At 41.7% G+C, this 14,580-nt stretch overlaps 1 protein-coding gene across 1 annotated transcript in view; it reads right to left on the reverse strand.

The window, feature by feature from the left end:
• Positions 1 to 14,580, reverse strand: part of LOC124718728 (synaptic vesicle glycoprotein 2A-like) — a 188,461-nt gene that overhangs the window by 103,256 nt on the left and 70,625 nt on the right. Inside the window, exon 2 of the mRNA XM_047244345.1 lies at positions 9,228 to 9,314. Within this exon, the coding sequence (XP_047100301.1) occupies positions 9,228 to 9,314 (87 nt within the window). The remainder of the gene's footprint in view (positions 1 to 9,227; positions 9,315 to 14,580) is intronic.

A 14,580-nucleotide genomic window follows, 5' to 3' on the forward strand; every position in this document is an offset into this window, starting at 1 on the left:
ACCCGAGCACAAATAACAGCTCCGCCCTGTGTTCAGTGTATGCCGCCTCTAGCATCTGAAGATGGTCGTTGTATGGCCGAAACCGGTTATGACTGTGTCATAAACATGTGATTGTGTCTATAAATAAACAAAAAAATTTTACAAGAGAATCAATCACGTACTCCATACACCAAATGTCGTTTTTCCCGAAATGCACTGCCCTGTTACATCTGTCATCTCAGTGTATCTGACAGCTTATTTGTGATGTTTACGACTTTCAGCATCTTCGCATGCTGAACACATGACCAACAAGTGTTGTTTGGCTTCCAGAGGTTGTAGTGTTACAGAGTAGGGCTCTGGCTGTTGTGCCATGGCAGAGAGAGGAGTTTGGATGGCAGATGTGCCATTGTTTGAGACTAGCTGAACACGAACACACCAGGTTACCTAGAGCACTAATACGCTGCTTCCTGGGCTCGTGTAGGCGCACTGGCAGAGGATTGAATCCGCCCGCGGATTAACGACGTGGCCTGGTGTACTGGCCAGCAAGGATGTGGTTTTTAGGCGGTTTTCCACATCCCACTAGGTGAATACCGGGCTCGTCCCCATGTCCCACCTCAGTTACACGACTCGCAGACATTTGAACACGTTCGCAGTATTTCATGGCTTACACTAGATGCAGACAGCGATGCAGACAGCTGGGATACTCTAATTCCATCCTGGGGGGTACGGGGTGGCGACAGGAAGGGTATCCAGCCACCCTCTGCAACTAACATTGGCAAATTCATAGTAACAGGCCAAAAGGAAATGATGATTAGCTATACACGGCTACATATTGCTGTGGCTAAATCTGGTTAAATGGAAAACTAACAAAAGAGATACGCACACGTTTATAACACGTATGGGAATTAGACAAGTGTCCTAATCTCTTTCTTCCCCTGTGTCTGTCCATCTCCCCCATTCTTTGTCCATCTCCTCCTTTTTCACCCTATCTCCATCGTTTCCTCAACTTTCTCATGTCCTCCTTCCACTCTCTCTCCATCTCCTCCTGTCCTCCCTGCGTGTCTATCTCCTCCTCTCCATTTTCTATCTCCATTTCCTCACACTCCTCTGTCCATTTCCTCTTACTTTGCTCTCTGTCCTTGAGCCTTGTTTATTGTTATTGCAAACTCAGTTTCTGTAGTAATACTCTAATCATAAACTGATAAGCCACAAATATAACTTTCCCCTTTCCTAACAACATTCCACTATTATATATATAGGATGGACCTATTTAATCCGTAATGGGTAATAACTAGGTAAAAGCTGCAGGTGACAAAGAGGATCACGCACTGCTACTAACAACCATGACCTGGAACGTGATTTTCAAGGTGATTTGGAGGTTGAAGCGAATTTTTAAAAATGGGAACCTGAATATTTTATTTAAAATTCGAAAAGAACAGCAAATTTTATGTATAAAATGATGCATTATTCAGGGTCATGGCAAGGTTCAATGAAGGTCAAATAAGCAAATATGTTTTTACATCTTGTAGGGGTTGACTCGGAAGAGAGGAGGGATACAGCAAGTTCTATGTTATATACAAATTGGAAGGGACATAAGGGGGTCAAGTATATTACCAATAACAATGGTATTCAGCATCGAAGATCATTCGAAGGTCGATTTTTCTTCCATGGAAACCCTTAATAGCGGGTTTGGATTTGGAAACAGCGAAGAGTGTTTTGAATTTTTAGTTTTAATTAATATGCTTACAGGTAAAATTAAATACATCACAATGTATAAATGTTATTTTGACATTTGCAAGACAGAACAGACATAAATAAAACGCAGGTCATTGATTTACAAGTCGTTGAGTGTGTCTGATCGCCTCTCATTCCTCCGGATGCCTCTTCCAATTTGTATCTAACTTGTATTTAGCTGTATCGCTCCTCTATTCCGAGTTAATCTGTATTTGCTTATTTGATTTTCATTGAACCTTGCCATGAACTTAAATAAGTTTCATTTTATACGTAAAATTCCCCCCTCTTTTCAAATATTAAATCAATTATTAGGGTTCCCATTAAAAAAAATCGCTGCAGCCGCCAAATAACTTTGAAGATCACTTTCAAGGTGACGATCATTAAGAGCAATGCGTGACCCTCTTTGCCATCTACAACATTTACCTGAAACATATTCCTGTATCTCCGACAGGAAGAAGATGCTGTGATATGCAAATGATTAGCTTTTCAGAGCATTCACACAAGGTTGGCGCCGGTGGCGACACCTACAACGTCCTGACATGAGCAAAGTTTCCAACCGATTTCTCATACACAAACAGCAGTTGACCGACGTTGTCTCGTGATATGTTGCTGTGATGCCTCGTGTAAGGAGGAGAAATGCGTACCATCACGTTTCCACCCTTGATAAAGGTCGTATAGCGACATTGCTGCTCGCGCTGGTCGAGGTCCAATGACTGTTAGCAGAACATGGAATCGGTGGGTTCAGGACGGTAATACGGAACGCCGTGCTGGATCCCAACCGTCTCGTATCACTAGCAGTCGAGATGACAGGCATCTTATCCGCATGGCTGTAGCGGGTCGTGCAGCTACGTCTCGATCCCTGAGTCAACAGATGGGGACGTTAGCAAGGCAACAACCATCTGCACGAACAGTTCAGGCTCTGTGTGTTACCACAAGCATCTGCCTTTTTCTTTATTCAATATGACGCAATTCGAGAATGAATAAAGCTAACCTAAAGCAAAAAAGAACCATCGTTTTTCTTGTGTAATTGTCTACGTTTTAAATATGTCACATGACCCCCTTCTACTTGCATCCATCATGAGGGCTTCCACAGTGGCCTTCATTTTCATAACAGTCTTGCAGACTTCTTCAGGTCTCCTACCTCGTACTATTTGTGTAAATGTTTTTGTCCATTTGTTTCTGTTGTAGAAGGATAGTTCCCACACTTCTGATCACCCTGTATATTAAATAGAAAAGAAGTTATGCACAGCTCATGCTTTGAAAGAGTGGAAAGAAACCTGACAACAGCACTTAGAACACTGTCAAGCTACTACAATCGGAACCAACTCAGGCCAAACCCTTCGAAGAAACAAGTGTGTGCATTTCATTTAAGGAACAGGGAAGCTAATCGTGAGCTACATATTTCATGGTCAGTCATCCAACTCCAGCATCATCGCGCACCTAAATACTTGGGAGTCACTCTCGATAGAACTCTGACATTCAAAACTCACTGCAAGAACACCGTAATGAAAATCTCCGCTCGAAACAACCTAATTCGCAAACTAGCGGGGACGCTGTCGGGATCACATCCACAAACTATTCGCTGTTCTGCAATGGCACTGTGCTTTTCTACTGCTGAATATGCTTCTCCAGTCTGGTACAGGTCATCTCATGCCAGACAAGCAGACCTTGCTCTCAACGAAACCTGCAGGTTGATCACAGGTTGCTTAAGACCTACCCCAACTGATAAGCTCTACTGCCTGGCTGGAATAGCGCCATCACGGGTACGCACAACAGTGGCTGCCAACAAGGAGAGACAAAGTGGAACAGGACAGTGCCCATCCACTGCACGGACATAATCCACCACAGCAACGGCTGAGATCGCGAAAGAGCTTCCGAGAAGCTCACCATTTCACCAGAGAAGGAGAGGCTGGAGTTACGGAAGAAGTCGACGCCTCACCTGCAGACGCCAGAAGCTGAACTAACACCTGGACACAACGAGAGCTGGCTGGTGTGCAAATCTTCAAACAGATTACGATCAGGAGTTGGACGATCCAGAGACAACCTGAAGAGATGGGGCTTCATAACAGAAGGTACGTCCTGTGATTGTGGACAAGAACAAACCACAAGACACATCTTTAAACAGATTACGATCAGGAGTTGGACGATCCAGAGACAATCTGATGGGGCTTCATAACAGAAGATACGTCCTGTGATTGTGGACAAGAACAAACCACAAGCCACATGCTCCAGTGCCTTTTGTGCCCTACATCCTACACGAAGATTGATCTCCTGCAAGCCACTACAAGCGCCTTGGAGGTTGCAAAGTACTGGGTACGTGTAATATAAATACTATATATATATATATATATATATATATATATATATATATATATATATATATATATGTTGTTGTTGTTGTGGTCTTCAGTCCTGAGACTGGTTTGATGCAGCTCTCCATGCTACTCTATCCTGTGCAAGCTTCTTCATCTCCAAGTACCCACTGCAACCCACATCCTTCTGAATCTGCTTAGTGTATTGATCTCTTGGTCTCCCTCTACGATTTTTACCCTCCACGCTGCCCTCCAATGCTAAATTTGTGATCCCTTGATGCCTCAAAACATGTCCTACCAACCGATCCCTTCTTCTAGTCATGTTGTGCCACAAACTTCTCTTCTCCCCAATCCTATTCAATACCTCCTCATTAGTCACGTGATCTACCCACCTTATCTTCAGCATTCTTCTGTAGCACCACATTTCGAAAGCTTCTATTCTCTTCTTGTCCAAACTGGTTATCGTCCATGTTTCACTTCCATACATGGCTACACTCCATACAAATACTTTCAGAAACGACTTCCTGACACTTAAATCTATACTCGATGTTAACAAATTTCTCTTCTTCAGAAACGATTTCCTTGCCATTGCCAGTCTACATTTTATATCCTCTCTACTTCGACCATCATCAGTTATTTTACTCCCTAAATAGCAAAACTCCTTTACTACTTTAAGTGTCTCATTTCCTAATCTAATCCCCTCAGCATCACCCGATTTAATTTGACTACATTCCATTATCCTCGTTTTGCTTTTGTTGATGTTCATCTTATATCCTCCTTTCAAGACACAGTCCATTCCGTTCAACTGCTCTTCCAAGTCCTTTGCTGTCTCTGACAGAATTACAATGTCATCGGCGAACCTCAAGGTTTTTACTTCTTCTCCATGAATTTTAATACCTACTCCGAACTTTTCTTTTGTTTCCTTTACTGCTTGCTCAATATACAGATTGAATAACATCGGGGAGAGGCTACAACCCTGTCTCACTCCTTTCCCAACCACTGCTTCCCTTTCATGCCCCTCGACTCTTATAACTGCCATCTGGTTTCTGTACAAATTGTAAATAGCCTTTCGCTCCCTGTATTTTACCCCTGCCACCTTCAGAATTTGAAAGAGAGTATTCCAGTTAACATTGTCAAAAGCTTTCTCTAAGTCTACAAATGCTAGAAACGTAGGTTTGCCTTTTCTTAATCTTTCTTCTAAGATAAGTCGTAAGGTTAGTATTGCCTCACGTGTTCCAACATTTCTACGGAATCCAAACTGATCTTCCCCGAGGTCCGCTTCTACCAGTTTTTCCATTCGTCTATAAAGAATTCGCGTTAGTATTTTGCAGCTGTGACTTATTAAACTGATAGTTCGGTAATTTTCACATCTGTCAACACCTGCTTTCTTTGGGATTGGAATTATTATATTCTTCTTGAAGTCTGTGGGTATTTCGCCTGTCTCATACATCTTGCTCACCAGATGGTAGAGTTTTGTCATGACTGGCTCTCCCAAGGCCATCAGTAGTTCTAATGGAATGTTGTCTACTCCCGGGGCCTTGTTTCGACTCAGGTCTCTCAGTGCTCTGTCAAACTCTTCACGCAGTATCTTATCTCCCATTTCATCTTCATCTACATCCTCTTCCATTTCCATAATATTGTCCTCAAGTACATCGCCCTTGTATAAACCCTCTATATACTCCTTCCACCTTTCTGCCTTCCCTTCTTTGCTTAGAACTGGGTTGCCATCTGAGCTCTTGATATTCATACAAGTGGTTCTCTTCTCTCCAAAGGTCTCTTTAATTTTCCTGTAGGCAGTATCTATCTTACCCCTAGTGAGACAAGCCTCTACATCCTTACATTTGTCCTCTAGCCATCCCTGCTTAGCCATTTTGCACTTTCTGTCGATCTCATTTTTGAGACGTTTGTATTCCCTTTTGCCTGCTTCGTTTACTGCATTTTTATATTTTCTCCTTTCATCAATTAAATTCAATATTTCTTCTGTTACCCAAGGATTTCTATTAGCCCTCGTCTTTTTACCTACTTGATCGTCTGCTGCCTTCACTACTTCATCCCTCAGAGCTACCCATTCTTCTTCTACTGTATTTCTTTCCCCCATTCCTGTCAATTGTTCCCTTATGCTCTCCCTGAAACTCTCTACAACCTCTGGTTCTTTCAGTTTATCCAGGTCCCATCTCCTTAAATTCCCACCTTTTTGCAGTTTTTTCAGTTTCAATCTGCAGTTCATAACCAATAGATTGTGGTCAGAATCCACATCTGCCCCTGGAAATGTCTTACAATTTAAAACCTGGTTCCTAAATCTCTGTCTTACCATTATATAATCTATCTGATACCTATTAGTATCTCCAGGATTCTTCCAGGTATACAACCTTCTTTTATGATTCTTGAACCAAGTGTTAGCTATGATTAAGTTATGCTCTGTGCAAAATTCTACAAGGCGGCTTCCTCTTTCATTTCTTCCCCCCAATCCATATTCACCTACTATGTTTCCTTCTCTCCCTTTTCCTACTGACGAATTCCAGTCACCCATGACTATTAAATTTTCGTCTCCCTTCACTACCTGAATAATTTCTTTTATCTCGTCATACATTTCATCAATTTCTTCGTCATCTGCAGAGCTAGTTGGCATATAAACTTGTACTACTGTAGTAGGCATGGGCTTTGTGTCTATCTTGGCCACAATAATGCGTTCACTATGTTGTTTGTAGTAGCTAACCCGCACTCCTATTTTTTTATTCATTATTAAACCTACTCCTGCATTACCCCTATTTGATTTTGTATTTATAACCCTATAATCACCTGACCAAAAGTCTTGTTCCTCCTGCCACCGAACTTCACTAATTCCCACTATATCTAACTTTAACCTATCCATTTCCCTTTTTAAATTTTCTAACCGACCTGCCCGATTAAGGGATCTGACATTCCACGCTCCGATCCGTAGAATGCCAGTTTTCTTTCTCCTGATAACGACGTCTTCTTGAGTAGTCCCCGCCCGGAGATCCGAATGGGGGACTATTTTACCTCCGGAATATTTTACCCAAGAGGACGCCATCATCATTTAATCATACAGTAAAGCTGCATGTCCTCGGGAAAAATTACGGCTGTAGTTTCCCCTTGCTTTCAGCCGTTCGCAGTACCAGAACAGCAAGGCCGTTTTGGTTAATGTTACAAGGCCAGATCAGTCAATCATCCAGACTGTTGCCCCTGCAACTACTGAAAAGGCTGCTGCCCCTCCTCAGGAACCACATGTTTGTCTGGCCTCTCAACAGATACCCCTCCGTTGTGGTTGCACCTACGGTACGGCCATCTTTATCGCTGAGGCACGCAAGCCTCCCCACCAACGGCAAGGTCCATGGTTCATGGGGGAAGATATATATATATATATATATATATATATATATATATATATGTTTATTGAAGCGAGTCGAAGGCTTCCATCCAGTCACTCACTGATCAGTCTGGCCTGGCAACGGAAGACGACAAAACGAAAGCCGAAGGTGACGCCAGTATATAAGAAGGGTAGAAGGACGGATCCTCAAAATTACAGACCAATATCCTTAACATCGGTTTGTTGTAGGATTCTCGAACATATTCTCAGTTTGAATATAATGAATTTCCTTGAGACAGAGAAGTTGCTGTCCATGCATCAGCACGGCTTTAGAAAGCACCGCTCCTGCGAAACGCAACTCGCCCTTTCTTCTCATGATGTTTTGCGAACCATGGATGAAGGGTATCAGACGGATGCCATATTCCTTGGCTTCAGGAAAGCGTTTGACTCGGTGCCCCACTGCAGACTCCTAACTAAGGTACGAGCATATGGGATTGGTTCCCAAGTATGTGAGTGGCTCGAAGACTTCTTAAGTAATAGAACCCAGTACGTTGTCCTCGATGGTGAGTGTTCATCGGAGGTGAGGGTATCATCTGGAGTGCCTCAGGGAAGTGTGGTATATTCGCTGTTGTTTTCTATCTACATAAATTATCTTTTGGATAGGGTGGATAGCAATGTGCGGCTGTTTGCTGATGATGCTGTGGTGTACGGGAACGTGTGGTCGTTGAGTGACTGTAGGAGGATACAAGATGACTTGGACAGGATTTGTGATTGGTGTAAAGAATGGCAGCTAACTGTAAATATAGATAAATGTAAGTTAATGCAGATGAATAGGAAAAAGAATCCTGTAATGTTTGAATACTCCATTAGTAGTGTAGCGCTTTACACACTCACGGCCGGCCGCGGTGCTCTAGCGGTTCTAGGCGCTCAGTCCGGAGCCGCGCGACTGCTACGGTCGCAGGTTCGAATCCTGCCTCGGGCATGGATGTGTGTGATGTCCTTAGGTTAGTTAGGTTTAAGTAGTTCTAAGTTCTAGGGGACTGATGACCTCAGAAGTTTAGTCCCATAGTGCTCAGAGCCATTTGAACCATTTTTGACACACTCACGTCGATTACATATTTGGGCGTAACATTGCAGAGCGATATGAAGTGGGACAAGCATGTAATGGCAGTTGTGGGGAAGGCGGATAGTCGTCTTCGGTGCATTGGTAGAATTTTGGGAAGATGTGGTTCATCTGTAAAGGAGACCGCTTATAAAACACTAATGCGACCTATTCTTGAGTACTGCTCAAGCGTTTTGGATCCCTATCAGGTCGGATTGAGGGAGGACATAGAAGCAATTCAGAGGCGGGCTGTTAGATTTGTTACTGGTAGGTTTGATCATCACGCAAGTGTTACGGAAATGCTTCAGGAACTCGGGTGGGAGTCTCTGGAGGAAAGGAGGCGTTCTTTTCGTGAATCGCTACTGAGGAAATTTAGAGAACCAGCATTTGAGGCTGACTGCAGTACAATTTTACTGCCGCCAACGTACATTTCGCGGAAGGACCACAAAGATAAGATAAGAGAGATTAGGGCTCGTACAGAGGCATATAGGCAGTCATTTTTCCCTCGTTCTGTTTGGGAGTGGAACAGGGAGAGAAGATGCTAGTTGTGGTACGAGGTACCCTCCGCCACGCACCGTATGGTGGATTGCGGAGTATGTATGTAGATGTAGATGTAGATGATGTGCATGGCTACTGTAAATTTGTGTGTTTCTGACTCGAGAATATAAAACTGGTTGGGTTTGTTTTGTTCCGTTTAAAGCAGGGTATTAGGTGATAGAATGAGAAAAATAAACTGTTACCCTTGGCAGAAAACCCGGCCCGTCCTACTGACCTGTGAGGGCGACAGCGACCTCGAACGGCGTCTCCGCGTCGACGTCTGCGTTCGCCACGCCATTCTCAGCTCGCTCCTTGTCCTCTGCTGAAACATAGAAAACAGCAGCCACAGGTCACACTAATCCTAATACACACCACAACACAGTGGAACCGTGTTCCATTATTTTTTAGTAAAAACGTTTCTGATTTTCGGTCATAAGGTGGTGCATTTTGTTGTGGTCATCAGTTCGAAGACTGGGTTGCTGCAGCTTTCCATGCTACTCTATCTTGTGCGAGCCTCTTCCTCTCCGGCTGCGAGGTTTGAGGCACCATGTCACGGATTGCGCGGCCCCTCCCACCGGAGGTTCGGGCCGCCCTCGGGCATATGTGTGTGTGTGTGTGTGTGTGTGTGTGTGTGTGTGTGTGTGTGTGTGTGTGTGTGTGGTGTTCTTAGCATAGTTAGTTTAAGTAGTGTGTAAGTCTAAGGACCCACGACCTCAGCAGTTTGGTCCCTTAGGAATTCCCACACATTTGAACATTTTCTTCATCTCCGAAAAACTACTGCATCCTACATCTTTCCGTATCTGCTTACTGCATTCACTTCTCAGGACCCCTCTACAGTTTTTACCCCAACATTTCCCTCCAGTAATGAACTTCATGTCTCAGAACGTCCCCTACCACCCGAGTCCTTCTCCTAGTCAGGTTGTGCCACAAATTCCTCTTCTCTCCAATACTATTCAGAACCTCCTCATTAGCTACGTGATCTACCCATCTAATCTTCAGCTTTCTTCTGTAGCACCACATTTCGATAGCTTCTATTCTCTTCTGGTCTAAACTGTTTATCGTCCATGTTTCACTGCCATAGGTGGCTACACATACAAATATTTTCAGAAAAAACTTCCTGTCACTTAAATCTATACTCTATGTTAAATCTCTCTTCTTCAGAAACGCTTTTCTTGCAATTGCCAGTCCACATTTTATATCCTCTCTACTTCGACCATCACCAGTTATTTTGCTGCCTAAACAGCAAAACTGACCTACTACTTTAAGTGTTTCATTTCCTAATCTAATTCTCTCCGCATCACCTGATTTAATTCTACTACATTCCTGTATCCTTTTTGCTTCTGTTGATGTTCATCTTATATCCTCCTTTCAAGACACTGTCGATTCCGTTCAACTGTTCTTCGATGTCATTTGCTGCATCTGACTGAATTACAATGTCATCGGCAAACCTCAAAGTTTTTATTTCTTTTCCCTGAACTTTAATTCCTACTCCAAATTTTTCTTTGGTTTCCTTGCTCAATCTACAGACCTAATAGCATTTGGGAAAGTTTATAGCGCTGTCCCTCTCCATTTCACGCTCCTCGACTCTTACCATTGTCATCTGGTTTATATACAAATTGTAAACAACCCTTCGCTCCCTGTACTTTACCCCTCTTACCTTCATAGTTTCAAAGAGAGTATTCCAGTCAACACTGTCAGAAGCTTTCTCTAAAACCACAAGTGCTACAAATGCAGGTTTCCCTCTCCTTAACCTATCTTCTAAGATAAGTCGTAGGGTCAGTACTGGATACATTTCTCTGGAATCCAAACTGATCTTCCACGAGGTAGGATCCTACCAATTTTTCCATTCTTCTGTAAAGAATTTTGCAACAATGACTTATTAAACTTATTTTCACACCTTTCAGCAACTGCTACTGCTCTCTTTGTAATTGGAATTACTACATTCTTCTTGAAGCCGGAAGGTATTTCGCCCGTTTCATACATCTTGCACACCCCATGGAACAGTTCTGTGATGACTGGCTCTCCCAAGGCTATCAGAAGTTCTGGTGGAATATCGTTTACTCCTGGGGCCTTGTTTTGACTATGATCTTTCAACGCTTTGTCAAATTCTTCTGGTAGTAACATATCTCCCATCTCATCTTCATGTAGCTTTTGTATGCCCATTCTTCTTGGCATGAGGTCTCTGGGACGACTGCCGTTTACTACCGTGACAAAATAAAACACCTACAGCCGTCCTTACGATTTTATTTTATTTTGTTGCTACCAGTTTCAACGCTTCAGTGCGTCATCTTCAGGCCTGCATGCATAAAACATTAACGGTAGCATTATCAACTTATCAATCAAGTTACATAGAAATAGATTAAAACAGAATGAGAAACAACGGCAAGACTCTGCAAATGAATGTACATCGAACATTTGACGTACAATTATACTATCTACTAAAACTTCTTTAAATACTATTCATGATTTTTATTGGACAGTCGGACATACATTATCTGCAAAGCCCTGAAATAACTTCCTGTAAGACAAAATAACTGTAAAAGGTGATGAATTGAAGGAAACAATACCTCACAAACAAGTAAAAGAAGGAACATGACGTATGTGTCGTGTCAAAGTGTAAAACGCTTAGTTGTACACAAATGAGGGGCATACAATATGTCATATCTATAAAATGAACGCCCAAGACGTGTTTTAAACTGAACACACAACAGTACTTTTTGAGCGATGTGCTACTCAGTAAGCTTCTCTGGTTTTTTCACACACACACACACACACACACACACACACACAATATATATATATATATATATATATATATATATATATATATAATTTTTTTTCGACAAAGGCCTCCTTAATTTACCTGTGGGCGGTATCTGCCTTTCCTCGAGTGAAATACGCTTCTAAATCCTTACATTTGTTCTGTAGCCATTCCTACTCAGCAATATATATATAAATATATATATATAAAAACAAAGATGATGTGACTTACCAAATGAAAGTGCTGGCAGGTCGACAGACACACAAACAAACACACAAAATTCAAGCTTTCGCAACAAACTGTTGCCTCATCAGGAAAGAGGGAAGGAGAGGGAAAGACGAAAGGATGTGGGTTTTAAGGGAGAGGGTAAGGAGTCATTCCAATCCCGGGAGCGGAAAGACTTACCTTAGGGGGAAAAAAGGACAGGTATACACTCGCACACACACACACACACACACACACACACACACACACACATACACACGTATCCATCCACACATATACAGACACAAGCAGACATATTTAAAGACCCTATATATATATATATATATATATATATATATATATATATATATTATTGAGTCATCCTTCACGATACACTGCATCCTTGCAGGCTGCTTAGTATCCTTGTGTGTGATTGTTTCATGGCAATTCACGATATACGGTTCATTCGCATATTAATGTTTGCATCATGAATAGTTCCCCTGTGGGAACTTAATATATATATGGGTCCTAATTTCGGTTTATAACACGTCTTGGACGTTCATTTTATATATATGACATAGTGTATGCCCCTCATCTGTGAACAACTAAGTATTTTATACTTTGACACTACGCATAGGTAATGTTCCTTCTTTTTACTTGTTTGTGAGGTATTGTTTCAATAAATGAAAAGCACCAGTTTGCTTTTGTTCTATAATATTACTCAGTAAATGTCTGAAGATGGCCTTGTAAGCCGAAAACCGGTTTACAATAAAAGTAATATTGTAGAACAAAAGCAAACTGGTGCTTTTCTTTTATTGTAATGTTGTTCTACCAAGAACCGACGGAAGATTCTGTTAATAGGTATTGTTTCCTTCAATTCATCATCTTTTACAGTTATTTTGTCTTACAGGAAGTTATGTCAGGGCTGTGCAGATAACGTATGTCCGACTGTCCAATAAAAATCATGAATAATTTTTAAAGAAGTTTTACTAGATAGTATAATTGTACAGTGTATGGAGTGGAAATTCGTGATGGTATATTTTAGATATGTGACAATGAATCTATCTATTCTTTCTGTCAAATGTTCGGTATACATTCATTTGCAGAATCTTGCCATTGTTGCTCATTCTTTTTTTATCTGTTTCTATGTAACTTGACAAGGGTTGATAATGCTATCGTTAATGTTTTATGCACACAGGCCTGAAGATGACGCACTGAAGCGTTGAAACTGGTAGCAACAAAATAAAATAAATCTTAACGACGGCTGTAGGTGCTTTATTTTGTTACATCTTCATGTACGCCCACCTCCCTTTCTATAATATTGCTTTCAAGTTCATCTCCCTTGTATAGACCATCTACATACTCCTTCCTCCTTTCCCTTCATTGCTTAGGAGTAGTTTACCATCTGAGCTCTTTATAGTTTCACAGCTGCTTCTCTTTTCGACAAAGGCCTCCTTAATTTACCTGTGGGCGGTATCTGTCTTTACTCTAGTGAAATACGCTTCTAAATCCTTACATTTGTTCTCTAGCCATTCCTACTCAGCAATTTTAGAGTTCCTGTCAATATCATTTTTTAGACATTTGTATTCCCTTTCGCCTGCTTCATTTATTGCGGTTTTTTTATTTTCTCCTTTCATCAACTAAATTCAGTATCTCCTATGGTATCCAAGGTTTTCTACATGGCCTCGTCTTTAACTATTTCATCCCCTGCTGCCTTCACTCTTTCGTCTCGTAAAGCTAACCATTCGTCTTCTACTATATTCCTTTTCCCTGTTCTAGTCAATCTTCCCTTAATGCTCCCTTTGAGACTCTCAACAACCTCTGATTCTTTCAACTTATCCATGTCCCATCGCCTTAATTTCCTATCTTTTACCAGTTTCTTCAGTTTTAATCTACAGTTCATAACCAATGAATTGTGACCCTGGAAATGTCTTACAATTTAAAATCTGCTTCCTAAATCTCTGTCTAACTATCATATAATCAATCTGAAATATTCCGTTGTCCCCAGGTCTTTTCCGAATGTACAATTTTTTTTATGATTCTTAAACGAAATGTTAGCGATGATTAAATTATGCTCTTTGCAAAATTCTACCAGGCGGCTTCCTCTTTCGTCCCTTTCACTGTAAGGTAAGTCATGTATACACTGAAGCGCCAAAGAAACTGGTATAGGCATGCGTATTCAAATTCATAGTAGCTATGTAAACAGGCAGAATACGGAGCTGGGTCGTCAATGACTATATAAGACAATAAGTCTCTGGCGCAGTTGTAGGATCGGTTACTACTGCTACAATGGCATGTTATCAAGATTTAAGTGAATTTAACTTGGTGTTGTAGTCCGCGCACGAGTGATGGGACACAGCATCTCCAAGGTAGCGATGAAATGGAGATTTCCCTTTACGACTATTTCACGAGTGTACCGCGAATATCAGGATACGGTACAACATCAAATCTCCGACATCGCTTCGGCCAGAAAAAGGTCTTGTAAATACAGGTCCAACGACGACTGAACAGACTCGTTCAACGTGACAGAAGTGCAACCCTTCCGCAAATTGCTACAGGTTTCGAACCCGGGCCATCAATAAGTGTGAGCGTGCGAAACATTCAAAGACACATTGTCGATATG

This window comes from Schistocerca piceifrons, chromosome 10 (assembly GCF_021461385.2).
Source record: "Schistocerca piceifrons isolate TAMUIC-IGC-003096 chromosome 10, iqSchPice1.1, whole genome shotgun sequence".
NCBI lineage: Eukaryota > Metazoa > Arthropoda > Insecta > Orthoptera > Acrididae > Schistocerca > Schistocerca piceifrons.